Below are 26,891 nucleotides of genomic sequence, written 5' to 3'. Positions count from 1 at the left end.
CAGGGGATGTAGAAGAAGGTTTGGGAGTGGAAGAGGGCATGCCAGAATGTGTGGTCAGGGAAGCCAACTCAGAGCCCTGAGGATGAGAAGATGCCAGGGAAAGAGCCAGGGAAAGGGAGTCCTAGCAGAGCAAGCAGCACGTGCAAAGGCCCTGAGGTGGCAGAGAGTGGTCTGGCCAAGCACAGGGAAGCAGAAGGTGAACAGAGTTGGGCAAGGCTGAGCTGCAGGCTGACTTAAGCTGGGGTTTATTCTAGGAGCCTTGGGAGGATTTTCAGGAGGACTGTGGCATGATCCGGTTTGATTTATGAGGAAGCTGGCTAAGGGACTTGAACTTCATGAGTCCTTTGTGTGGTTTCTGTAATTTTCCGTTTGCAGTGCTGTCTTGGGATAGCATTATGGGGGTTATTTTTGGTTTTCTGGCCAGCTTGGTTAAACCAACAGCAGGATGCATTTTATGAGTGCAGAGCAGCAGGGCAAGTCTCAGCAAATCTCCTACCTGCTTTTCTAAGACCTTGGGAGTTGTCTCCCCAGGAGTGACACTTGTGCCCCCTGAATGGGGTACCCTTATCCTTGACATCCCGCCACTCAGCACCTCTCCGGCTTGCCTTCCACTGAGAGTAGAGGCATCAATCAGGGCTCTCTAGAGAAACAGAACCAATAGGAGATAGGTGATAGATAAATAGATAGGTAGGTAAGTAGATAGATGGATGGATGGATAGATAGATAGATAGATAGATAGATGGATAATGAAAACTTTGAGCCAACCTGGGCCCTTTGGCTCTGTTGCTCTGGGCAACTCTGTGTATATTGAGAGTATTAACATCCACCAACTGTCTTTTGCTTGAAGATGAAGGCATTTGACTGAGGCTGAACAGATCTGAATTTGGGAAGGGATAAAGTTCTGGGCACTTGGTGCCTAATCTGGGCCTGGAGGCTGGTGTGAGAAGCCTGGTTGAGCCCAAACCTCTCCCCTCTGCTGTTTGACTCTCAGCCTTTGCTCGGTGACTGTTGGTGAAGTTCACTGCCAAAGTGACCTGGGACTCGCTGGGCAGGAGATGACTCACCACACTGGTCCCTTTGCCTGGGGGACCTCAAGAGGTGTTCCTGTCTCCCTAATTGCAAGTCTTGGCTGTGCAATCTTTGCTTTTTCTTAATCAGATCCCTCAATATCACACTCGAAGGGTCTGACCCTTCCCACAGAGTCTGCTGAACTCTGACCCCACAGCCCTTCATAACCTCCTGCTTCTCTGTCTTGGTGGTTTGTGTGGTCAGATGACGCCCAGCCACAGAGACAGGAAAAATAAGCCCAAGGGGAAATGAACACGTCCCACATATCCCATCTCAGATAAAGGGCAGAGGCAGGCCCTGGTTGTTTAATGGTCCTACCACTGTTCCCAGGCCTGAAAGTGTGTGTGTGTGTGTGTGTGTGTGTTAGCATGTGTGCAAATCACACCAGGCTCATGCCACGCATGCTGGGGGGATGAAGGCCAGCTCTGTGACTATTTTGGACTTTGGTTCAAGCCTTTTCCCTGGACAACCAGCCAGTGGGCAGTCCCCCAGCTGAGATCGTATGGATGGGGCTCAGAACCAGCCCCACCCCGGGGGACCTTGACCCTCAACCCGAAGAACATGATTGCTTTTGTTTGGGTTCCCTCAAAAGCGAACCTTGAGACAAGAATTGGGTTAAGTAGTTTATTTGAGATGTGATCCCAAAAAGCGTGGGGTGGAGGAGTGAGACAGTGATGAGAGGAAAGAAAATCAAGTGTTTATTAACAGACCAGCTCTGGCTTTGGGCAACTAGTGTTCAGTCCTACTGGGGACCCTCTGAGAGACTCTGTGGAACATGCCTCAGAGTTGTTCCACGAGGGGGAAAGGAAGCTGTGGTGTATTCGTGACCTGTTTTTTTAAAAAATAAGTTTTATTATGATATAACTGTCAGGACTTCCCTGGTGGTGCAGTGGTTAAGAATCCGCCTGCCAATGCAGGGGACACGGGTTCAAGTCCTGGGCTGGGAAGATCCCGCATGCCGCGGAGCAACTAAGCCCGTGTGCCACAACTACTGAGCCTGCACTCTAGAGCCCTTGAGGCACAACTACTGAGCCTGTGTGCTACAACTACTGAAACCCACGCGCCTAGAGCCCGTGCTCCGCAACAAAAGAAGCCACCACAATGAGAAGCCTGTGCACCCCAACGAAGAGTAGCCCCTGCTCGCCACAGCTAGAGAAAGCCTGCACGCAGAAATGAAGGCCCAATGCAGCCAAAAATATAAATAAATAAATAAATAAATTTATTAAATAGTTTTTAAAAAGATATAACCGCCATACCATACAATTCACCCATTAAAAGTATACAATTCAGTGGGGTTTTTTGTATATTTACAGACATGTGCAACCATCACCAACCATAGTCAATTTTAGAAGATTTTCATAGCCTCAAAAATCCCACACATTTAACTGTCACCCCTATCCACTACCACCCCACCTCAACCTAAGCAGCCACTAATCTACTTTCTGTATGTATAGATTTGCCTATTCTGGCCATTTCATATGAATAGAATCATATAATACATGGATTTTTGTGACCAGCTTCTTTCACTTTTCAAGATTCAGTCAAGCTATAGCATGTATCTGTACTTCTTTCCTTTTTATGGCCGAATAATATTCCATTGTATGAATATACCACATTTTGTTTCTCCATTTGTCCACTGCTGGACATCTGGGTTGTTTCCACCTTCTGACTATCATGAACAATGCTGCTATAAACATTTGTGTACAAGTTTTTGTGTAAACAAATGTTTTCATTTCTCTTGGGCATATACCTAGGAGTGGAATTGCTGAATCCTATGTAACTCTGTATTCAATCATTTGAGGAACCACCAAACTGTTTTCCAAAGTGGCTGTTCTGTTTTACATTCCTACCAGGAGTGTATGAGACTCTTAGTTAGCTATTGCTGCATAACAAATTACTCCAGAACTTAGCAGCTTAAAAAAATAAACATTTACATAACACACTTTTTTCAAGGGTCAGGAATCCAGGAGCAGCTGAATTGGTGGTTCTGGCTCAGGGTTCTAGCTACTGTCTCTCATGAGACTGGAATTATCTGAAGCTTTGACTGGGACTGGAGGATCCCCTTCCAAGGGGGCTCGCTTGCTTGCCTGACAAGTTAGTGCTGGTTGTTGGCAGGAGTCCTTATTTCCTCACCCCAGACACCTTCTCCTGCGCTGCTTCAGCATCCTCATAACATGGCAGGTGGCTTCGACCAAGAGCAAGTGACACAAAAGAGAGAAGGGCAGAAGCCTCAATGCTTTTATGATCTAGCCTTGGATGTCACACACCGTCATTTCTGCAACTGCATAGTTCAACCCTATTCAGTGTGGGAGGGAACTACATGGGGTGTGAGTACTAGGAAGCAAGGCTCATTGGGGGCCATCTTGGAAGCTGCCTACCATGTGGGGCATTTATCCATCCATTCCCATCCCTCCATAGGAGTGTTGTTTCTGGGGAGTTAAGTCCCTGGCACTTTTGGCCTAAACCAGAAAACCCTGAAGACACTACCATGCTAAAGAACACCCTCAGGCAGAGAGAGAGATTCAGGAAATTGTCACTGTGTATGAGCTGTATTTGCAGATGTTTACAGGAGATAAGGGCAGGGTGCTGACTTCACCTGTTACAGTGATCAGACCCGTCCCACGTCAGGTCTCCTGTGTCCTCCTTCCTTGCTGAAAGGCCCACCACCCAACACTTGCCCTCATGCTAACATCCCTCCCCTCCCCTGCCTGTGCGTTCTTATCTGTTCCTCCCTTACTTGGTCAATAGCTGTTTCAGCAGATTCCACAGACTTCTTTAACTATTTACTTGATTTTTGTTTGTTTTATGATTATACAAGCAATACACATTGCTGAAAATACAAACAACACAAAAATACATTACTTAGGAAGGAGAAGTCCCTTATAATCCCACTCTCTAGAAACGATCACTGTTGTCTGATTGATGTATGTTCTTCAACAATTTCCTGGGCATAAAAACCTACCCTAGGGCTTCCCTGGTGGCACAGTGGTTGAGAATCTGCCTGCCAATTCAGGGGACACGGGTTCGAGCCCTGGTCTGGGAAGATCCCACATGCCGCGGAGCAACTAGGCCCGTGAGCCACAACTACTGAGCCTGTGCATCTGGAGCTTGTGCTCCGCAGCAAGAGAGGCCACGATAGTGAGAGGCCCGCACACCGCGATGAGGAGTGGCCCCCACTCGCCGCAACTGGGGAAAGCCCTCACACAGAAACGAAGACCCAACACAGCAAAAATGGATAAATAAATAAATAAATTAAAAAAAAAAAAAAAAAAAAAACCTACCCTAGGGCTTCCCTGGTGGCACAGTGGTTGAGAGTCTGCCTGCCGATGCAGGGGGACGTGGGTTCATGCCCCGGTCCGGGAAGATCCCACATGCCGCAGAGCGGCAGGGGCCATGAGCCATGGCCGTTGAGCCTGCGCGTCCGGAGCCTGTGCTCCACAACGGGAGAGGCCACAACAGTGAGAGGCCCGCGTACCGCAAAAAAAAAAAAAAAAAAAAAAAAAAACCTACCCTAGTTTTTTTTAAAAAAAAACAACCACCTAGTAATATACATGCCTGGGATCCAACCCTTCCTGCTGCTGTTTCTTACAGGCTCCTCTGGGCAACATATCTTGCCTGGGTGCCTTTCTAGGGCAACATGTGTAGATCAGCCTCCAGCTTTCACATGCATGCACAGTGCCACTTAATATGCATGTTCGACCATTTATCGTGCCCATTCCCTATTGACAGAGATAGCAGATGTCTCTGGGGTCCCCTGTCTCCTCCCCTTGGTCTGACTCTGATTTCAGCCTCAGCTGGGGAGGGAGGGTCCCTGCTCAGGCACATGCTTTGCATCTTCCTCTTTCTGCTCCAAGACCTTCTCTGGCACACAGAAGCCCTCTGGACTCTTGTACAAACACAGTCAGGAAGTACAGGGGGAGCTAAGAGCTCCGAAGGAAGTCAATTAGAAACCAGTTGTCTGGTCCTCAGGCAGATGACTCTGGGAGGCATGCAGGGCACTCTGCTTTCAGGAGCTGAGATAAAGAAAATTTAGATTGTCTCCAATTTTTCATTATTACAGACAAAGTTATAACTCGTACCCTCTTACACTTATCTCTGTATTTTAGCTACTATTCTTTCCCATAAATTTTTGGAGGTAAAGTTGCAGGGCCAAAGGGATAAATCTCAATATTTTGGTAGTTACTGCCAATTTGTCCTCCAGAAATGTTGTAATACTCATCCATGGTGAGGGAGACTGTTTCCCTCTATCTGGGAGGCTGAGTGCAGTGAGGAGGGTGTCCTGCATGCTTCTCAGCTAGAGGAGGGGCGAGGGCAGGGACAGCTCAGAGCTAGACTTGAGTGGGTGAGGAGGGGTCGGCAAGATTGGTTACATACTGAGGGGGGTCCACCTAGTAAGTAAATATGCTGAAAATAACAGAAGGTACATTTCTCACTGTCAGGGAGGGATAGTAAAGGATGAATGCTGTGGTGTTGGATTGGAATTAGGGGTACTGATGTCAGTTCATGTTTTTCAATGTTTATGGCTAGATACACAAATAAATATTGATGTGTGCATATATGTGTGTTATGTTTACCTACATGTATATTTATGTTTATACATGTATTCCCTAGTTGGGCTTCCTGAGAGGGCCTGGGGGCAGCAACACCCTAGTAGTAATGAGCACACATGGCACCCAGATCTTGGTTTCTAAACTCCAGTCTCTGCTAAAAAGAACCAGAGCTCCTTGGAAAATGGCTGATTCCAGACTGGTGCAGGGAAATACATGATGAGCCTGGAATATCTGATTGTGCCAGAAAACACAGATATATTTATGATGAAGACATGTGAAAAGGATATAGCAGGCAACTTGAAGAGGTTCCCACTGGCCAAATCTGGGACAATTTAAACATGATAAATAATGATAATGGATTATTATTCATTGAATACAGTAAGAAATCCTGAGTCCACAAGGATATAAATAGTGAGAGGAAAATTTTTTATCTTACAGTACAGTGTCAACTAATCAATGAAGGAACGATAGAATTAGAATTACCATTTGGCAACCAATAATTAATTCATCTAAGAATCATAAATGAATGCTAAAATTAGTGGGTAAGGGTTTGATGAGAAATGGGATATTTACACAATCTCAAAGTACCCTCCACAAAATATAAACTAATTCCAAAAGGAAACGTAGTAGCTTTCCAGAGGAGAAACCTGGCAGGTACCACCTTAACCAAGGGAATAAAGATTACCATTTTCAGTAACAGGGCCAATCAAAACTGGGTCCTACCTCATAGGATGCGATGAAAAGGGCGGATCTCCCTTTCTATGATATTCCCACCCAAAATGTATAACCTGAATGTATCGTAAGGAGACATCAGCAAGCCCTAATTGAGAGAAATTCTACTAAATAACTGGCTTGTAATCTTAAAAAATGTCAAGGTCACGAAGTCAAGGGATGATTGAGGAACTGTTCCAGACTGGGACAACTGGCAGAACTTGAAAGGGTTTGTGGATTAGCCGGCAGTAATGCCTCAATGCAGTTCCTGAGGTTGATGGCTGTGTTGTGGTGATGCAGGAGAGGGTCTCCGTTTGCAGGAAACATGTACTGAAGTATTTAGGCAGACGGAGCTTCAGGCCAACAACTTACTTTCAAAAGGTTGAGGACAAAAAGTTCTTTGTAATTTTTTTTTTTTTTTTACCCGGGCTGCACCGTGCATCTTGCAGGATCCTATTTCCCTGACCAGAGATCGAACCCGCAACCTCAGCAGTGAAAGCGTGGAGCCCTAACCACTGGACAGCCAGGGAATTCCCTTTTTGTACTATTCTTTTTTTTTTTTTTTTTTTTTTTTTGCCGTACGCGGGCCTCTCACTGTTGTGGCCTCTCCCGTTGTGGAGCACAGGCTCCGGACGTGCAGGCTCAGCGGCCATGGCTCACGGACCCAGCCGCTCCGCGGCATGTGGTATCTTCCCGGACCGGGGCACGAACCCGTGTCCCTTGCATCGGCAGGCAGACCCTCAACCACTACGCCACCAGGGAAGCCCTTTGTACTATTCTTGCAAAAATTTTTCTGGAATGTATTTTGTCATTAAAAATGCCACATGTACCCCGGAGTCTGTAAGAATTATTTCATCCTCACAGCAGCTGGGGAAAGATGGTTAATGAGGCCCTGCAGCTCACACAGGCAGTCGGGGCAACAGGGGTTTCAGCCAGACTTGTGCTGTCTTTTTAGGTCATTCAGTGAGGGATGTGGTTGGTCAAGATCAGGGCTTTGCACAGGGAGTGAGAAGTAGGGAGAAATAGAGAGGATGGCGCCCTCCCCATGGAAGCGAAACTAAAGCCTGTAAGTGCCCACAGGCCCACGCTGTTAGGCATGATGCATCCCACCCCGACACAGGGACCACATAGGGGATGGGATCTGTGTCCAGGCTCCTGGCCAGAAACCCCTGTGTGCCCCTGGTGGCCAGGAAGTGCCCATGCTGGGCCTGGGCAGAGGTTGCCCTTCCATCCCGGCCGCTGCACCAGGACCAGGAGTGGAGGACCATAAGGCAGAAGGCCCTGCACCTGGGCGCGAGGAGAGGGGACCAGAGCAGGCTCGTGCTGTGGCTCCTGGCTCCTTGCACAGGGCCTGGGATCCTGCGTGCTTGGTAGGGGTGACAGAGTGGGGGGTGTGACAGTGGGGGTGACAAAATAGCAGCGAAACGGAGGGGGCCTTGGGAGCACCAGGGCATGTGACCAGCTGGAGTGCATCTCTGTGTCCAAGTTTTCCCCACCTGTCCTTGGAAGGCTTCTGACCAGGCTAAGCCTGACCCCAATGAAGGGCTTGGCCAGAGACAAGCTACCAGGATTAAGCAAGGAACTGCATTTTAAAATAAAAATATATATATATATATATATCTACATATATAATTATTATAAGAAAAACAAATGTTGACTGTTGAAAAAAATCTGTTTAACGGAAAACAAAAAGAATTACCTCCCCTCCTCTTACCCTAATCCACTCCCCAGAGATAACCCCTGTCAACTTCAGAACTGAGGGCTGCTGGGTTATAATATCCATCTCAAGGCAGCTGGGAGGAGAACTGACATTGTCTACTTGAGGACAGGCTGTTTATAAGTCCGCCATTTTTTAGTCCAAATGGACCAAAAAGTGTTTAAACTTTCAGTTCCTGGATGTGGCTCCCTCAAATAGGTGTGTGAACTGGTCCTTCCAAATTTGCATAACTGCAATCTCTTATCTTCTTTGCAGACACGTGTTCTCCTGGGTGTAGTTTTCCAAAAAGGTTTTGTCAACACTTGTGAGCCTGTTGGGACAAGCCACCCCACCCCTAATTGCCAGGCTCCCCTGTGCCCACGTGAGCGCCAGCCCCTCTCTCTGATGCTGGTGCATTTGAAGAGGCCTTGAACCCCTGGGTGGCAGAGACTTGTGTGCTTTGTTTTGATTGCTTGACAGCTGCATCGTCTGCCAGGGGCTGTGGATGCCCCTCTAGGCGGGGCATCTGCCTTCCTCCACTCCAGAAGGCCTGAAGGCTCACCTGTCCCAAACAGTGAGAGTGCTGGGGTAGGACCCAACTTCACAGCATCCGGGGTGTCACCCCGGGGCAGGGGTCCATCAAGTGTCTCAAAGAAGTAGGGACATGGTCCTGGGCTAGGGCTCATGTCCAGGGGACACAGGGTCACACCAGCAGCCCTTTCAGCTGCAAGGGGTCTTCAGCTACCTAATGGTCTTCAGGAAACCGTGCCTAAATTAGCCAGACCCAGTTTTGATATTTGCAAACCAAGATCCTCATCTGGCACAGGAGTCCACCATCACCTGCGACAAGAATTTCAGCAGCAGCATTTCTGGCACGCTGCCTTCAAGCGCTCAGACTCCTGGCCTTCTTTAACTTTGGGCCAACTGTACCCACACTGATACCTAACCCCCAGCACACACTCTCCGTGTCCCTGTGTTTTGTGCCCTTCGCCATGTCTAACGACTACTGGTGGATACAGCCAGCACTTTTCACTTACCTTGCGATAACCCTAGAAAGACTCACGCACATGCACAAACAGCTTTCACTTTTTCACTGCTTTTAGCTTCTTTAATTGATTTTCTCCAATTTAATGTTATTTCCTTTGTAATCCTGAGCCTCTTTTTGCTAGCACTTTGAATACTGCTTTTGTATCCATTGGCTTGAAAGCAGTCTGCCTTGGGAATGGCAATAATTGGGAAGAAAGGTAAAGTGGTAATCAGACCAGCTGGAAGTGGTCTGCTGTCTATAATCACAAAGTGCTGAGTGGAAAGATATTATTCCTGCCAGGCTGACTGTTCCTTCTACCCTCACCCCTTGGCATGCCACTGCCTATGGGAAGGTAGAATTAATAATATTCATGGAACTCTTTGAAACTAAACCAGAACTGAAGTATTAAGTGGTAAAGGGGCATCATGTTTGCAACTGACTCTCATAGAGTCCAGAAGAATTGCATACACACATATACATACACACAGAAAAGGATTCAAGAAATGTAAAATTTTAACACTTGGTGAATCAGTGTCAAGGGTGTATAGGAATTCTTGGTTGTATTCTTTCAACTTTTCTGGAAGTGTGAAATTGTGCCAATATCAAAAGCTGAGAGACTGGGGTCGCTCAGAACCAGCTCATGGCCCTTTGTCAGCAAGGGGCCGGACGGTCCCAAGTGGGCCTCTTCATGGGCAGGAGAGGCGGAGGTCTCCGAGGTCCAGCTGCAGGGCCTGGCCTGCCCATGCTCCCCACAGCTTTGTGCTCTCCTTCCCTCCCACTGGGGCCAGCTCTCCCGCCCCAGCTTGCTGGGGACCTTCCCCCCCAACCTGCTGAGGGAAGCTCTTCTGTCTTCCAGCTCCCACACCAGCACTGACTCCTGGCAGTTTTCTGGTATCTCCCGGAGAATTCCGAGCAGAGTTATGACCCCCATTTCTTGAGTGTGTCAGACCGAAGTGTTTTAACCCACGTTATCCCGCTGAATCCTCACAGCACCCTGACAGACAGGTGCTGTTCTTGCTGGTTTACAGACCAGGAAGCTGGGGTCTGGCATGCACAGTCTCTGGCAGAGTGGGGATTCTCATCCAGGCCCCACTGTCCCCTGCCTTCCTTTACTATCTCTCTTCTTGGGAGTAGGCCAGTTTCTGTGAGCAGAACCAGGTATGGGGGCTCGGCAGTACGGTTGACCACACAAGCCGCACGGCTTACTGAGGTGCATCCCAGCCCCCCACCACCTTGTGGGACCCAGACCTTTCCTCCTCTCTCCTGGCCATGGCCTGGCTCCGAGCCAGCCGAGCAGAGCCAGGTTGAAAGGGCTCTGACCTGGGAAAGTGCCCAGGTAAGCACAGCGACTCTCCTGCTCGGATGTTTGCTGTTCCCAGCTCTCCGTGTTTGCTGAGCCCGATTACTGGTGGGTCCCGGGCTGTCCCCCTTGCCCAGGCTGCAGAACTGCCCCTCCGTCCCATCCAGCGCCCCAGTGTCCCCAAGCTCACCTCTTCCTCCTTGTCTCATCCTCGAGGGCAGTAAAGCAGGGCGGGGTGGGGTTTCTGGACCTCCCAGGAGTCAGCAGGGTGGGGAGGGCTATGGGACTCATCACATGCCTCAGGCCCAGTGAGCCCTGTACACGCTCCGGGACCTGGGAGGTGTGCCCACCAGCTCCTCGAGGTCCCAGTGGCACACGCTTGGCAGATTTGCTGTTGTGTGGAGTTGGGCCCCTAGCACCCAAGTCTGGGTAGAAGTCTACTGGCTAAGCTCAGGAGACTGAGGTATACACCCAGAAAACCTGGCACCCATCTAGGCCAGGCCTCAGCCTTGTGGGAGTCCCCGGACGGACACGGCCCTGGGGAAGCCACCTCAGGATGGAGAGGAAGGCAGCAGATGTCATGGGGTTCTGATGGGACATGCTGCCGTGGTGCTCTCAAGCTCCAGCCCGGAGGCTGGGACACCCAGGGCCCTCTGGACAGTGCTACAGCCATGATGGCCACTGGGTCTCTCCTTTTGGGGAGCTACTCTTTTAGCCTGACTTGGTGTTTGATGGTTGCTAAGTGAATGATTCAGCCAGCTGTAGGAATTCCTAACAGGCGGAGCCATTCTTCCTCTGTAAGACAGAGATAAGGTCCTTCCCCATCCTTTCCTGGGCTCTGAGCGCCTCCAAAGAGTCCACAGTGGGTTTCGGACCCTCAGAGTCTGTACGAAGTGGTCACAGTGGTGTGAGAGGGTGTGTTCCAGTGAGGGGGGTAGGGGTCCACAAGGCTCATCACATGCCAAGTGCGGTCTGTGACCCCATGGGGGGTGGTCTTCCCCTCACTGCTCACCTCATGTGATGACAGCCCCGATCTTGAAGTTTCCATCCAGCCAGGCTCACGCATCTGAGGCTGAGTAGTTAAGTCTCAGGGACACCCCAGAATCCTTTCCCCCAGGGACATGGGCATCCCGTGTGGCTGCCCTGCCTGCAACCTTTCTGTGCCTGGGGCTGTGTTTACATGTGGAGTTCCTGGGAAGGCAGGAACAGGGTCTAACTCCCAGTCTCCAAGGCCTGACCGTGACTCATGGGGAGGGGGTGGGGCAGCGAGAGAGTCTGAGGAAAGAAGGTTTTGCCTCCAGTTGTCATTAAATAGAAATAATCCCACCCGGCGTTCTTGAGTGCTGCCCCTGTGCCAGCCCTGGGCTGCATCTTTGCAGTCCGCGTCTCACAGAGTGCACACAGTAGAGGTAAGGATGGTTACACGTTCTACAAGGCACAGAGGAGCTGAGTCTCTTCCCTCTACACAGCTCACAGCAGCCTTCCTGGGGCCTGGGGCTTTATACTTAACCCTGCCTGGTGCTTCTCACAGTGAGATTCTGGGATCTGGGGCTCTCTGGAGGGTGTGTGTATCAAAAAACACGAGGATTTCTGGATCTCGCCCAGACGAAGTAAATCAAACCTTGGGAAGAGGCCCAGGAGCCAGCATTTCAGCCTGTGAGATCCACGCTTCTAAGCTCCCTAGCAAGTTCCTGATGAAATAACTTCAGCTAAGGAGCTGGTTGGAGGAGGTGGGCCAAGCAGGGAAGGTGCTCCCTGCTGGGTTGAACAAATGCACAGTTTGGGGGAGAGGAGGAGGTCTCTTCCCTCTCTACAGTCTCCTCCCTCCTGTGGACCCCCTGTGGTAGGGAGAGAGGAGCAGGGGGAACATTTGAATGGCTGAGAGGTATTTGGGGTATTTGGGCTGGGAGAACATAGTGACGGGGGACCAGGGAGGCAAGTGGGGTGGGGAGGTCCGAAACCAGGCTAGACTTTGGTGTTCTTTTTCAGGAGGGAGTGGGGGGGCCCTACAGAAGGTTTTCAAGAAGAGGAATGCCATTGTTGGAGCTTCAGGAAGATGACTGGGCTGTGGGAGCCCAGACCAGAGGGAGAATGGAGGTTCCGGCAGCAGTCCTGTGGGGGGATGAGGACTGGACTCAGGGGCTGGAGGACCCAAAGGGAGAGAGCGTTAAGGGAGAGGGCGTGGAGACTGCTGTCTTGGGACTGAGATAGAGGGGTAAGAGTCCCATGTGAAGCCTAGGAGGGGGGATGAGACCTTTTGGGGCTTGTTGACTTGGAGGGGCTGGTGGGACGTCCTTGGAGGTGCATTTGAAACGTGGGGCAGGAGGTGGGATCTGGAGGGACACCGTAATAAGGGATTAAGCTAAGAGTCAGCACGCTGGAGCGCAGGGACATGGTGTGAGACCCAGATCATTTGAACTCCATCTCTCTGCGGCTCAGTTTTCTCATCCGTAAAATGGGTTGTTGTGAGGGCTCCATGAGGTAAGGGTGTTCCTGGAAGCGCCCCATCAGACACTGGGAAGCACAATCGCTACGGTCTGGGTGGCTGCGGGGGGCCCCAGACGAGCGTGTCTGGGTTCAGCGGCCGGGTGGGCTGCAGGGGCACCACTGCCCCCTGTTGGCGGTCCTGGCCAGAGCGTCCCCGGCCTCTGACAGGCGGGGCGACCCGGCGGGCTGCTAGTGCGCCGGCCGCCCTCAGTCTGCCTGTCGGCTCGCTCTGGGGCCGCGTCTGTCCGTCGATCGATCCGCGGACGCCCGCCCCACGCTCGGCGGGTGGGCTCCCGGCCCCTGGATCTCGCGGGGCGCAGACTGCATGGTAGGTGAACGGGATGCCGGCGTGGGCACGGGCGCGGCGGGAAGAGCGCGCGGGCAGGGTCTCCCCAGGGCTGTAGGGATCGGAGGGCCCGTCGGGACGCCCCCTCCCCGGGGGACTCGCAGCCTCCTGGGGTATTTCTGTCTTTTTGTCGGCCACGCACGCCGCGGGGCTGGGGACTCCGGTGCAGCGACCTTTCTCGGGGGCGTAGGGAACCTCTCTCGAACCTGGGTTGGCGCCTGCGCATTCCCAGCTCATCTCCTCTGTCCCCGCTCGGCTCCCGCAACAGCCGGGGTAGGGAGTGCGGGTGCGGCGGTCGCGGGCGAAACGTTTGAGTGGATGAAGATGCCCCTCGGTTCCAAAATGCGGGGATTAGGCGTAAGAGAGGCAGGGAGGCTGGGGGAGGCTGCTGGGGGGAGGCTTCGGCGAGGAGAAAGATACTCGCGATTAAGAATACTTGGGATCTAGGAGAGAGACAGACCTGAAAAAGAAAGTCGAGTGGTAGGTGCGCAGGTACGTGGGCCACGGGAGCCCCAAACCCCCATCTGAGGACAGGAAATGGTGCTGAAAAGAGAATCCAGGGAGGGGATCCAGGAACCGAGCCTGAAAATCCGCGGTTACTCCGAAGGCAGGGGAGGTGGTGGTGGCGGGCTTGGGGAATAGGCTCAGAAGGGCAGCTCCCCATCTTTCGCGCCAAGACACATGCCCAGTGGAATCCCGTTCAACCCCTGCCCCATGTCCCTTAGACTGTCCTTCCCTTGCCAGGTGGGAAATAAGGATCATGTCACTATGCGTTGAAGTTGAGCACCTGAAGTGTATCAGGCACACTCCTGAGAACTTTATTCTTTCATTTAATCTTCCCAGAAACTATGAGGTAGGTTCTACTTACCCATTTTACAGGTGAGGAGACTGAGGCACAGTGAGGGCATGTCACAGAAGAGGATAGCAGAGCTAGCATTTGACCCCAGGCCTGTCTGTTTAGTTCCGTGGCCTGGGCCCTTAACTACTATATCTGGTGGACTGGCAAAGAGATGGGAGCTGGAGAAAGGAGAGGGAACCCCAGAGCTGGCAGTGTCAAATATTCCTACTTCAAACAGTTCAGGTGATAGAAAACAGAAACAAGAACCAACTTTTGGATCAGCATTATAGTTTTTGGCCCTTTCACTGCCTTGCTTGATCCCCATGGTGACTCAGTCCTCACAGTGAGGTGTTGTAATCAGGCCCTTCTGTGTGTCAGGCAGGCCCTGTGTTAATACCTTTCATGTCTTAAATTCCTGGATCCTTGTAATATGGGAACAGCCACAGAGAGGTCACCATGCAAATAGTCCCACAGCTCGAAATTGGGGAGGCTGGATTTGAATCCAGGCAGCTGTTTCCAGAGACCTTGCGACACTGTGCATTGTGCCCATTTTACAGATGCCCAAACTGAGTGTCTCTCCCAAAGTCCATGACTTGAAAGGGGAGAGACCCAAAGGGTGACTGCTGATGGCATAGCCCATGCTTGAGAGTCTCCAACACTGTTCAAAGGTTTCAGTAGATCGTGAAATTTAAAATTGAAGTCCCACTTTTTATCATTTTAAAGATATACTTGTTTTGGTTTTTTTTGGCCACACCGCGTGGCATGCGGGATCTTATTTCCCCAACCAGGGATTGAAACTGTGCCCCCTGCAGTGGAAGCATACGGTCTTCACCACTGGACTGCCAGGGAAGTCCCTAAGGTGTACATTTTTAAGATGAAATTGTGATGCATCTTACAGTGGATGGCAGAGTTTTTCCTTCTCAGCGGCACATGATATATCGGCCTTCTTGGTGTCGATGGCATCTTTGGTTTGACGAATAACAACAGAACCAGATTCCCTGAGTGACTTTTCTGGGTGTCTCTCTCTCTCTCTTCTGTTCCACAGGCTCCTCTCTGCCTCAACTGCTCCACCCTCCCTGGAGACAGGTCCCTGGGTACAAGGAGCCCGGTGCCCTGCAATGGCAGCAGGGCTCTGGGGCCCTTTGACCCCCAGGACTTGAACCTGACTGATGAGGAGCTCAGGCTCAAGTACCTGGGGCCCCAGCAGACGGAGCTGTTTGTGCCCATCTGTGTCACGTACCTGTTGATCTTTGTGCTGGGCGCCGTGGGCAACGCGCTGACCTGCATGGTCATCCTGCGCCACAGGTCCATGCACACGCCCACCAACTACTACCTCTTCAGCCTGGCCGTGTCAGACCTGCTGGTGCTGCTCCTGGGTCTGCCCCTGGAGCTCTATGAGATGTGGCGCAACTACCCTTTCCTGCTGGGCGCCGGTGGCTGCTACTTCCGCACGATGCTCTTCGAGACTGTCTGCCTGGCCTCGGTGCTCAACGTCACCGCCCTGAGCATAGAGCGCTACGTGGCCGTGGTGCACCCGCTGCAGGCCAGGTCTGTAGTGACGCACGCCCACGTGCGCCGCGTGCTCGGGGCCATCTGGGGCCTCGCCCTGCTCTGCTCTCTGCCCAACACCAGCCTGCACGGCATTCGGCAGCTGGACGTGCCCTGCCGGGGCACAGTGCCCGACTCGGCCGTGTGCACCTTGGTCCACCGGAGAGCCCTCTACAACCTGGTCGTGCAGGCCACCGCGCTGCTCTTCTTCTGCCTGCCCATGGTCACCATCAGCGTGCTCTACCTGCTCATCGGGCTGCGGCTGCGGCGCGACAGGCTGCTGATTCTCAGGGAGGAGGCCAAGGGCAGGGCCAGGACTAGCGACGGCCTCAGGGTCCAGCCGCTGCAGGATAGGGGTCGGACACAGGTGACCAAGATGTTGTGTAAGTGTTGCTGCTGGGAAGAGGGGCGGAGCCAGGCACTGGGTATGGGGCTGGGGCTTCCAGGGGCCTGGAGGAAAGGGCCGAGTGTTTCGGTTTAGGATGGAGGCTGAGTGTGAGGTGTGAAGTAACCACCCCCCCCACTCCCCCGTGTGTGTGTGCACGCACTGCATGTGTGTATACTCTTCTAGATTACCCTTGAGAAAGTGATACCAAAGGTAAATGCTAATGGTTCATGGCGGGACCAGCTACATAATTTGTGGGGCCCAATGCAAAATGAAAATTCAGGGTCCCCTGTTAAAAAATCATTAGGAATGTCAAGACAGCAATAGTAGAGCAGCTGTCTTTTTTTTAAAAAATTAACTAATTAATTAATTATATTTATTTTTGGCTGCATTGGGTCTTCATTGCTGCACGCGGGCTTTCTCTAGTTGCAGCGAGCGGGGGCTACTCCTCATTGTGGTGCGCGGGCTTCTCATTGCGGTAGCTTCTCTTGTTGCGGAACATGGCCTCAAGGCTCCTGGGCTTCAGTAAGCTGCAGCACACGGGCTCAGTAGCTGTGTCTCTCGGGCTCTAGAGCGCAGGCTCAGAAGTTGTGGCGCACGGGCTTAGGTGCTCCACGGCATGTGGGATCTTCCCAGACCAGGGCTTGAACCCATGTCCCCTGCATTGGCAGGTGGATTCTTAACCACTGTGCCACCAGGGAAATCCCAGAGCTGCTGTCTTGAAGGTTCGAAGGTCAGGGCTCTGTGCAAACGCACAGGTGGCACCCATGAAGCCAGCCCTTGCTCATGGAACCAACCACAGACAGGGCAGAGGCGTGCGGCTGGGCTCCAGGATGACAGAGCTGTTCATGGGCTCTGGACCCTCCAGGTCTCTCATCTTTGCTCCTAAATATGTTTTGGTTCTGTCCTTCCCTAAGTAGCCTGGGAGGCAGGACCATGGGCACAGAGTTCCCCTTTCCTGAGGAATTAACTGTCCTCTTCCCTTAGTGGCTATGGAAAATCCCAGGGAAGGATTCTGATTGGTGGGCTTGGGTCATGGCCTGCCACTGGGCCAGAGTGGCAGGAGGCTGAGGTAAGCAGCCCCCACAGACCCACATGGGGATCCGGGGGGAGCAAAGTTCCCAAAAGAAGGGGAGCAGGGTGCTGGAAAGGCAAGATGGTGAATTTCCTGCACACTGTGTCTGCGGTTCCCTGGGGACCAGAGGAAGGCTCATGATCTAAAAGAGGTCGTTGGAGGCATGTTTGTGAGGGTCTGTGTACAGAGCACAGGAGAATCAGGGCAGAAGTGTGGATTGGGGCCGGCCAGGGCATGCCCAGCTGGCTTGAGGCTCTGGATCTTACTGTGGCCTAGGCCCGGTGCTTTTTCAAAAACAGTGGCCCTGGGGAAACCAGGCAAACTGATGCTAAGCCAGTCATTGATTCCCTCCCCATCCTGCCCTGTCCCACAGAGCCTGAATCAGGTAGGTGGGGTGAGCCAGGGCAGGACAGGGCTGGTGAGACCTTGGTCAAAGCCATGGGATTATGGCCAGCTAAGTGGGAACTGCCCCATTCCCAGAGAGACTCACTCCTCTCACCCCCCAGAACAGTGTCCCAGAGCCTATGGTCACTTGTACAGCCCCCTAAGATGGGACTGACCTGGAGCTCTGTGCTTGCCTCCTGCACTACAGACCACCTGCCCGGGTCTGCCTCTGCTGCCTTCTACTGCCCTGCCTACCCGGGCCGAGTCTGCTCATCTGGGATGGCTCTCGCCCTGGGAAAGTGGGGTGTTTCCTTAAGGCTGCCTTGCTTGCTGGCCCGGGGCTCTGGCTTTCTTCTCTCCCTCCTTCTCCTGTTTTCTCTTTCTGAGGGCCTACTGTGCACCAGGCTGTGTGCTGGGGATGTAAGCAATGTTCTGATTGAAATCCGGGATTAAGAGGAAAACCACGCTGGAATGTAAGGGGGACGACACTGTAGGGGAAGGATTGTGAGCTGGAGATGCAAACATGAGAAACAAGAAGCAAAAATCAACACAGACCTGATAGCAAAGACCCAGGAAGGGTAGGGTGAAAACCAGGTCTGGAGGGAAGCTCCGGAGAAAGAGTGAAGGAGTCTTTTACTGGGGCTTGGGGTGGGGCTGTCGAGGAAAGGGGAGGTAATGAAGGGCAGGGTATTCAGGGGCACCCAGGAGAGCTGGGGTGTGGGTCTGGGTCTGGGTCTGGGAAGGCTTCTAGGGCCAAGACAGGCAAGTGCATGGCGGGGGGGGCGGGGGTGTTTGTCTCGCTCTCCCTGTAACTCCCTGGCTACTGCTGTCTGACCACAGGCCTCATCCTCCTGTTCGTCTCTGCTTATGCATAAGCGGGCATGGCCTCTGAGTGGCACCCAGAGTGGGCCTTAGCCGCACTGTGTCACACTGGGGCTCAGCATCCACAGCTGTCACTTAGTTCCAGTTCCACGGTGAGAGAATCGGACCAGGCCAGTCTGGCCCGGGTGTCCACACCTGGTCCAGGGCGCACGCCCACTGCCCAGTCGGTGACAGTGGCGAGAGCAGCCTCTCCTATAGAGGTGTGGCCAGGACAGGCAAACTTCCAGAAACCTCCAGATGGACAGTGGGTGTGGGTGGCTGGTGGGAGAGGAGAGGAGAGAACAGGCTCCCTTTCTGCCCACAGTTGTCCTGGTCGTGGTGTTTGGGATCTGCTGGGCCCCGTTCCACATCGACCGCCTCATGTGGAGCCTCGTGTCCCGCTGGACCGAGGGCCTGCACCTGGCCTTCCAGTACGTGCACGTCGTCTCCGGCGTCTTCTTCTACTTTAGCTCGGCCGCCAACCCTGTGCTCTACAGCCTCATGTCCAGCCGCTTCCGGGACACCTTCTGGGAGGCCCTGTGCCCGGGGACCCGGTGCCGCCGCCACGGACCCCGCCGCAGCTCCCACAGCCTCAGCAGGGTGACCACGGGCAGCACCCTGGGTGACATGGGCTCCCCCAGCAGCAGGGCCCAGCCCCTGGCTGAGAACGGTGGCCCAGAGGGGTGGCAAGAGACGGACCCCTCCTGAGAGGAGCCTCAGGCAGCTTCACCCTGAGGGGCCACAGGGCCACGCCCAGCTTTGGGGGCCACACCTGCCTCCTCTGCAGCGTGTCTTCGTGGCCTGTCCCCCTTCGTGCCCCGTCCCCACTTCAGCCTAGAAACCCTGACCAGCACCTCAGTGATCCTGCCCCACCCACGGATCGGAAGGACTGTAAGGTTGCTGTCTGTCCTCCAGACTCTCAGGTCCCCAGTTCCAGCCCTTCCCCTGGAAGGGGAACATCGTGGTCGGATAACCGCGCACGGCAAGACTCCATCTGGGGACCCCCCACCCCCAGCGCGTTTCTGAAGTGTTTCCGTGGCGCCCTACCTTTCCTGCCCATTTCTTGCAGAGCTTCTGCAAGTTCTGGCCCATTCTGTCCCTCTCTAGCTCTTGGCCTGCACCTGGGATTCTGACCCGACCCCTCCCTGGCCCCCAGTCGGCTTGTTTTGCTCTGGGAGCTCCACCCGGTGGAGCCACTAAGCGGCAGGTGTGTCAGGGATCCGGGAGACCTGGCTCCGGTCTCAGCTGAGCCACCACCACCTGGCCCTGGCATCAAGCAAACTGCCTCGCCTTACAAGCCTCGGGCCCTGTTTGCAAAATGAAAGGGGCCATGACATTCTGGAGTGTGGCGCTTTGGCACTTTAGCTGTGGTTTTCTGTGTGCGTGCCTAAGTCCCTGCTTGTAACAAAACAGATACCCTCAGATTAGCAAGGCGGAAATTACTCTTTACATCCTCACTAACCCCCAACCCTTACTCCCTCCCTGACCTCTACAAGCCCCCCACCCCACCCCCTCGAGAGCCACTCAGGGAACATTCTTTGCTTGTCCTAAAGCAAGTGAGGCTTGGCACCGACCAAGGAACTGTGTGTGAGCAGAGGCCCCTGCCTGCCTCTGTCTTCACCTCCTCACAGGCTGGCTTGGGGGCCTGAGATGAGCAGAGAATTGGGCCTGACTGGCCAGAGAATCTCTGGGGGCAAGAGACATGGGCCAACCAAGGGCAACGAGTGACTCCGCGAGAACTGCTTGGGACTCAGTGAGGTGAGGAGACACGTGAGTCCTGAAACGAAGCTCCATCCCAAATCCCTGTGGGTAACTGGGTGCTCAGTCAGGACCCAGTTAATGGCCAGAACTTGTCCTGCTGCAGCCCCTGACCTGTCCTCCTCCTAAGAGGGGACTGCAGCAGAAGGAGCCCTGGCCTCCTTTGTGGGGAGCTGCAGGACGCCCAGGGTGCTACAGGTTCTCCCTGCAGACTCTCCACAGCTCAGGCCCCAGGTCCCCTGACTGCAAAGTGGAGAAGATTGTACAAAAATGTCCTGGAGATTTTGAAATTCAGTTGTAAAAATAATAAATACTCATTTTGAAAAATTGGAAAGTACAAATGAGCAAAAATGAAAACAATTTAAAATAATTAAAACCCACCCTTGCTAGGGGATGGGGGGAGGGGGAAATAGAGAGTTGTTTAATGGGTACAGAGTTTCAGTTTTTTAAGATGAAAAAGTTCTGGAGATTGGTGGCAAAACAATGTGAATATGCTTGAACAATATTGAATTGTACACCTAAATGGTTAAGATTTAAATTGTATATGTATTTTACTACAGTTTTTTTTAAAGAAAGGATTAAGTCTAAAGGAAAAGAAAAAATTAAAAAGCCACCCATAGCTTTACCTTCCAGGGGTAACCACCACATATAAGACAGGATGGGGGGATCTGAGAAAGGAGCTTGTGAAAAGAGGCTGTGCTGAGCTAGGAGTTCCCAATGTCACCCCTGAAATGAGCTCCCAGGCGGCCTTGGGGTGTCGTCGGGGGAAGCAGCTGAGGCCAGACTTCAGGCTGGAGCCTGCCGTTGTTCCCAAAGACAAACTGGACTCCCCGGGGCCTCTCTTAAGTGACAGAGACGACATGCTCCTGAGGCTCTGGTCAGTATTTATGAAGGGACTACTATGGGCAGAGAAGCACTGGGCAGGTTGGGGAAGGGGGGGATGTGAGTTATCAGAAGGCCTGGGCTCTGTAAATTTGATGTCTCTCAGGTGTCTCCACGGCATGTCTGTGGATAGGTCCCACTTGTCATGAGTCACTAGTTACCATGGAAAGTGGAAGCAGCAGCTGTGGGCTCAGCCCTGGAGAAAAAAGGATGGAGGTGGAAAGGCCAGCCAGCAAGCTCCCAGTCTCTGCTGGAAGCAGCATCCCCTGCAGCTTGCTCTTCTGCACTGGTCAGGGGGTAGCAGCATTCCCGAGTGCCCAGTGCTGCTCCCAGGACAGGAGTCCTGGCTCATCTGGGACTCGAGTCACCTCCCGTCCTGGCTCTGGCTGCAGTCACACAGATCTCTCCTCCTCCCACGTTCGAGCGTTTGGGCCCGCTCTACTTTCCGTCTGCTCCACCCCTGCCACTATCCTGGGTGATGCTGAAGTCCCCGTGGATGGCCCACCGCTGCCCCGGTATCAGCTCCTGATCTTTCCTGCAGCTCTGGAGGCTCTCCTCCACCGTGTCCTTTTGGCCCCTTGGTAACATCCTGACCCCAGGACCTCCGGGCGTTTTTCCATTTCTGGAAGTGTGAGCTCCTGATCATGATTGCCTCCTTCCTGCTCTGCTGCTCTATAAATCATATTTATTCTTTTTTTTTTTTTTTTTTTTTTGCGGCACGCGAGCTTCTCACTGCTGTGGCCTCTCCCGTTGCCGGACGCGCAGGCACAGCGGCCATGGCTCACGGGCCCAGCCACTCCACGGCATGTGGGATCCTCCCGGACCGGGGCACGAACCCGTGTCCCCTGCATCGGCAGGCGGACTCTCAACCACTGCCCCACCAGGGAAGCCCGATACATTTATTCTTTAACCTCATCTCACCTTCCCAGTTCTCGACCACTCTGCTTTCTCCCCCATCCATCAGCTTCCCCTCATCTTCACTTCCTTTCTGATGGGTCCTAGATCCCATGGTCCATCACACACAACCCTCTCTGCCAGTATTTCTGAGGGCCAAGGTGAACATACTGGGATCACCCTTTCCTTCTCAGAAAAAAGGTTGATTTTCTTTGGGAACTCACCAAGACGAGTCTCATCAACAAACAAAGCTGCGTTTGCCCACCCTTCCTTCTGTGACGTACCTGATCAGGAAATATCAAGTGTGCAACACTTCACATCTATTCTTACACAGTCAGGTGGCGTTTCCAAATCAATTCTGACACCTGGGAGCCCATCTCATTTTGTACACTTCTTGGTGTCTCCCTTTTCCCCATCCTTGTCTTCTAGTGGGTCCACCAAGTCTTCTTTGTTTCATGTCTTCCCTGTAGAGAGGAGTTGCCTTTTTGGAGGGCTTCCTAGTATTTGCACTCCCTTCCCATTGAGGGGGATCCCTGTGTGTGTGACTCTTGGTGTGAGACCAAGCCCAGGCTCCTACTACAGAAGCTGAAGGGGTTCTGGACACTGCATCACTGACATCACTGTGTGACCCAGGACTTGCACTCAGGCAGCTGGATGATCTGACCTGGGACTTCCACTGGGAGTGATACTAAGACCCCTGACAACAGGGGCAGACATGTCCAGGGTGCTAACAGCAGCATCCCATCCAGGCTGCTCCCGGGGCCCCTGCTGCCCAGCCTGCCTTGGCTTCTGCCCATTTTCTCTGCCGGTTTTTCAACCTTCTTGTTGTTCTGAGCTACTAAGAGCCTTTCAATAAATTCCTTTTTTGCTTCAGTTGGCCAGAGTTGTTTGCTGCTGTTTGCAACCAAGAACCTTAACAGATCCATCTACCACTGCTGTGAAGGTTACACATTCTGTTTGTTCTACTAGTGGTTGTCTTTACGTATTTCTAAGATGAGCAGATATTATCATTGTTTTGAAACGCCAAACTACGGTCTGTAATAATCATTCTCCTCTCTCACTCTGTTTTTAAAAGTTTTTTTAAGAGGCAAGAATGATGAGGACAGACTTAAGGAATCTGATCCTAGAAACACATTTACATTTTCCTAACAGTCTAATCCTCTTCAGCACAAGAACTTTAGTATGCTTCTTCTGACAAAGCAGTAGGGTATAAAGGTGGTGAGCAGGGACTCTAGTCAGGCTGCCTGGGTTCAAATCCCGACGCAAAAGTCAGACTGGCCTTAGGCCAAAGTCAGACTGGACTGAAAGGTACTGACATTTCTAAACAAAGGATGAGCAACCTGCCTGCACACAAATAAGAGACTCAGAGGCCAACACTGACCGCTGCATCGTTGCAGTGTCCAGTTTCCTAAGTCTACGACGTTTAGTTTGAGGATGGTAGTTACTGAGGTAAATGTCCCTCTGTGTGGCCTCTTTAAATGCAACACCCCAACTTCACCTTCTTTCAAGCTTCTGCACAAGGCAGGGCAGGACAACTGGGGGGCTGTTTAGGAATAGAGGCCACGGCCCAGTTGAGGGACAGTGGGGATCCAGGGAAGGCCGTACCTGGCTGGGTAAGAGTGCCCTGGCTCAGGAGAGGTGGCCACAGGCTAGAGCTAGGCTGGAGGGCCTGGAAGCTGCTTCCACATTCTCTGGAACATCTACAAGAGTACCTGGGGTCTTTTAATCTAATATTCAAGTACCTTCATCAGCTCCAAGCAGTGTGGGCATCATTCATTCAGCTAACATGTACTGAGTACCATGTGCCAGGGACTGTACAAGGCTGGGAGGTGGGGGCGTATAAGTGTTCTGACAGCTGGAAGTCTGGGGGCACAGAAGAGAGGCAGCTGCCCCAGTGGAGGGAAGGTTTCCAGGAGGAGGCGATGCTGCTCAAAGTTGTGGGAGAAGGGGTTGCACTGGCCTCTGAGCTTTGGCCAGGGAAGGGCGGAGCAGCTCTAATGACAGTTCCACCAAAACTGAATCCAGGGGAGGAGGACCCTAAAGGAAACAGGGGCCGTCAGGAGGAGGAGTGGACACTGGACAGGCAAAAACAATAGCAAAGCAGACTGCGGTCCAAGTTCTTTGCTCTCATCCTCTGGACTACCCTGGTTGCTCTTCCTGGAATTTGGACTTGGAACCTTCCCTCCAGTCTTCTTCCTTGTCTGTCTGGCCTTCATGCATAGGCAGGATGTGTTTCCATTTTAGTAAATTTGAGAAAAAAAAATGAAGTACACAAATAACTACTTTTATTCCCAACACCTAAATTAACCACTATTAACATTTTGGCAATTTGATCCCTGTCATTTCCCACACATATACCCTCCCCTAATTAATGAATAATAGATTGTTTTCAATCATTTGCTTTATGAGAGAACTGCCTTGAACCGTCTGGTACAATGTCCATGGTTATGATGGATGGATGAAGCTGACAATACCCAAACTGTGAGATCAATTTTACCGTCACTAAAAGTGGTGACTTAACCAGACATTAAGTGCCTCCTAGAAGGGTGTAACAAGTACACAAAACCAACCATAAGTCTTGCAAAAAAAAAAACTGAAGCTGAATGTAAGGAAGCCTCCAGATCTAACTGGCAGTTTACAAGATCACTGCGGATGCAGGAGCATGTTCAAGACACCTCAGCGATGTAAGCCAAATCTAGTGTAAGGACAAAGTCTATAAGACAAATGGCTTGGTTTCCTCAACAGATAAATGGTATTTAAAAGGGGGTTTCTATTACAAAGTAAAAAAGATTTAAAAGATGTATCAACCAAATGTAATGCATGGAAATGTCTGAATCCTAATTCAAACATGCTAACAGCAAAAAGGCATTTTTGAGACAGAAGACTGAACACAGACTAGATATTAGATGATATTAATCCTGATAGCCTGTATCAGCACTTAATAAAGTGTTTATTGGCGAAATAATAGGATGCCTGGGATTCACATTAAAATACTCAAGCCAAAAAAAAACAGGGAGAGAGGGAGAGGAAAAAAACAGTGGGGCAGGGAATAGCTGAAAAAAGAATTGCAAAAATATTGAAGTGATTGAGGTGATGGGTAAAAAGGAATTCATGATATTATATTCTACTTAATAATGTATGCTTGAAAATGTCCATAATAAATTTTAAGTTTGCAATAAAGATTCACATATTTGTATCTTCATCAGCGTGATCCTTTATCTCTAGGTGAGAAAAGTGGAATTCCTAAATTTAAGGAAGGAGAATTTTTACCTCAATAGGAAGTCGCCAAATTTCTCTCCAGGTGTTTGTAATAATGAGGGGGTTCAGGATATGCTACCCCAAAATACAGCACCTTGGCGTACTGAGTATCTTAAGCCAAATGCATTGGTAACATAGCAGGTGCAGAGAGGACTCTCTGACCTTCCCCTGAAGCAGGTCATAAGACCGTCACGTGAGAGGTGCTCTCCCTCTACCCAGAGGGAAGAAGCATTCTTTTCTCCAAGACTGAGGAACACCAAGACCACACTTACCTCACACTTCTTTCCATCCTATCACATTTTGTGACACCCTCTACTCTTCATCAAATCTAGCAGAACACTCAGGTTTAACCCATTCTTCAGGTCTTCATTTCCTTAGGAAGGCTCCAGTGTCACATCAAGCTGTATGCTTTTCGCTTGTTAATCTGCCTTTTGTTACAGGGTCCCAGCTAACAATTTAGACAGGTAGAGGAAAAAGATATTTTTCCTCCTCTACAGTAACAATTTGCCTTCTCACCAGTTTCCCCACAATCCCCAAACACTTGTTTGATGTTTTAATTTCTGTTAATCTGACGATACAAAATAGTACTGTATTATTGTTTTAAATGATATTTTCCCTGGTGGTTGTATAGCTGAGCATCTCTTCATTATCTTTTCGTGCCACCTAAATTTCTTCTGAAAACTACTTTTCATATCCTTTGCCCATATTTGTTTGCCTTTTTTTTTTTGTTTAACTTTTGGCCGCACCCCATGGCATGTGGGATCTTAGTCCCCTAACCAGGGATAGAATCAGCGCCCCCTGCGTTGGAAGCGCAGCGTCTTAACCACTGGACCACCAGGAAAGTCCCTGTTTGCCTTTTTCTTATTGTAGTTTTTCATATTCTGATACTAACTTTTTATTATATATGTTACAAATATTTCTTCCCAATTTGTTCCTTATATTTTAAATTTGTTTGTAGAGACTCTTGCACCCAAAGGTTTTAAACTGTAACATGGCCAAATCTGTCATAATTTTTTTTGCTGTCATAATCTTGCTCTGTGTCTTAAGAGTGACATTCATATCCCAAGTTCTTATTACAGATTTTAATAAGAATGCTTCTTAATTTTTGCCATCAAATATTGTACATTTTCAGATAAGGTTTATCTAAAAGATGTGTATTTTTCTTCCTTTAGTCTCTTAGTTTGACATTATTAACTTACCTTGCAACATCTGGCATTCCAGAGACAAATCCTATTGGTCAATATTCTTTTACTATATTCAGTCAAGTACCAAATCTAAAATATGTACGCAAATCGTTCTTCTTACTCTTCTTCCTTCCCAATTTGGGACTTTCTGAAGCTAGGACAAAAGCAGGGCCCCTTACTCTGGGCCACCCTTCCCCACCCCCCAAAACACACACACATGACCCAAAGTGCTCATTTTCAAATGCCAATGTGGGTATTATTCCTAGAATTTTGATCCTACTACAGGGCCTTATGGTGCTAATGGTTGTTGAGAGAGCACATATTAAAGATGGCTTAATTCAAAGAAAATAAGAGACCATATTAAGTAATTGAGGATGCAAATCAATGGCCTCGGACGAGCTCCTTAACCTTACTCTGTGAGCCTGTGAAACCAGTAACCGATTCTAAGTCACAGATTTGTTTTGAAAAGTCCATGATAAAATGTATGAAAAGCAACAAGTATAAGGCCTGGCACAAAACAGGTATTAATGTTTTAGCTGTGACCATTACTACTATCACTAACTGCTTTGAGGGCAGCTTCAGACGCGGGTGCGCAGCGAGGGAAGGTTCCCCGGGGTCAAGAGGCCGACTGCCGGGTTC

The 26,891-nt window shown here is 51.0% G+C and overlaps 1 protein-coding gene across 2 annotated transcripts; it reads left to right on the top strand.

Moving 5' to 3' along the window:
- The first annotated feature begins 13,001 nt into the window (after positions 1 to 13,001).
- Positions 13,002 to 24,960, top strand: NMUR1 (neuromedin U receptor 1). Of its 2 annotated transcripts, none has more exons than XM_081242128.1 (3): positions 13,002 to 13,167; positions 15,069 to 15,954; positions 18,602 to 24,960. In XM_081242128.1, exons 1-3 carry the CDS (start codon positions 13,165 to 13,167, stop codon positions 18,982 to 18,984), a joined length of 1,272 nt encoding a protein of 423 aa, XP_081098254.1. In that variant the 5' UTR covers positions 13,002 to 13,164; the 3' UTR covers positions 18,985 to 24,960. The 2 variants fall into 2 exon arrangements, with proteins under 2 accessions (XP_081098254.1, XP_081098255.1); XM_081242129.1 differs by having other exon boundaries at positions 15,069 to 15,938; positions 18,602 to 18,974.
- The last annotated feature ends 1,931 nt before the right edge of the window (positions 24,961 to 26,891 follow it).

The sequence above is a fragment of the Mesoplodon bidens genome, assembly GCF_964165515.1.
Source record: "Mesoplodon bidens genome assembly, chromosome: 8".
NCBI classification, from domain to species: Eukaryota; Metazoa; Chordata; class Mammalia; order Artiodactyla; family Ziphiidae; genus Mesoplodon; species Mesoplodon bidens.
Note: the sequence above shows the minus strand (reverse complement) of the source record. Positions and strands in the feature narration are given on the sequence as shown.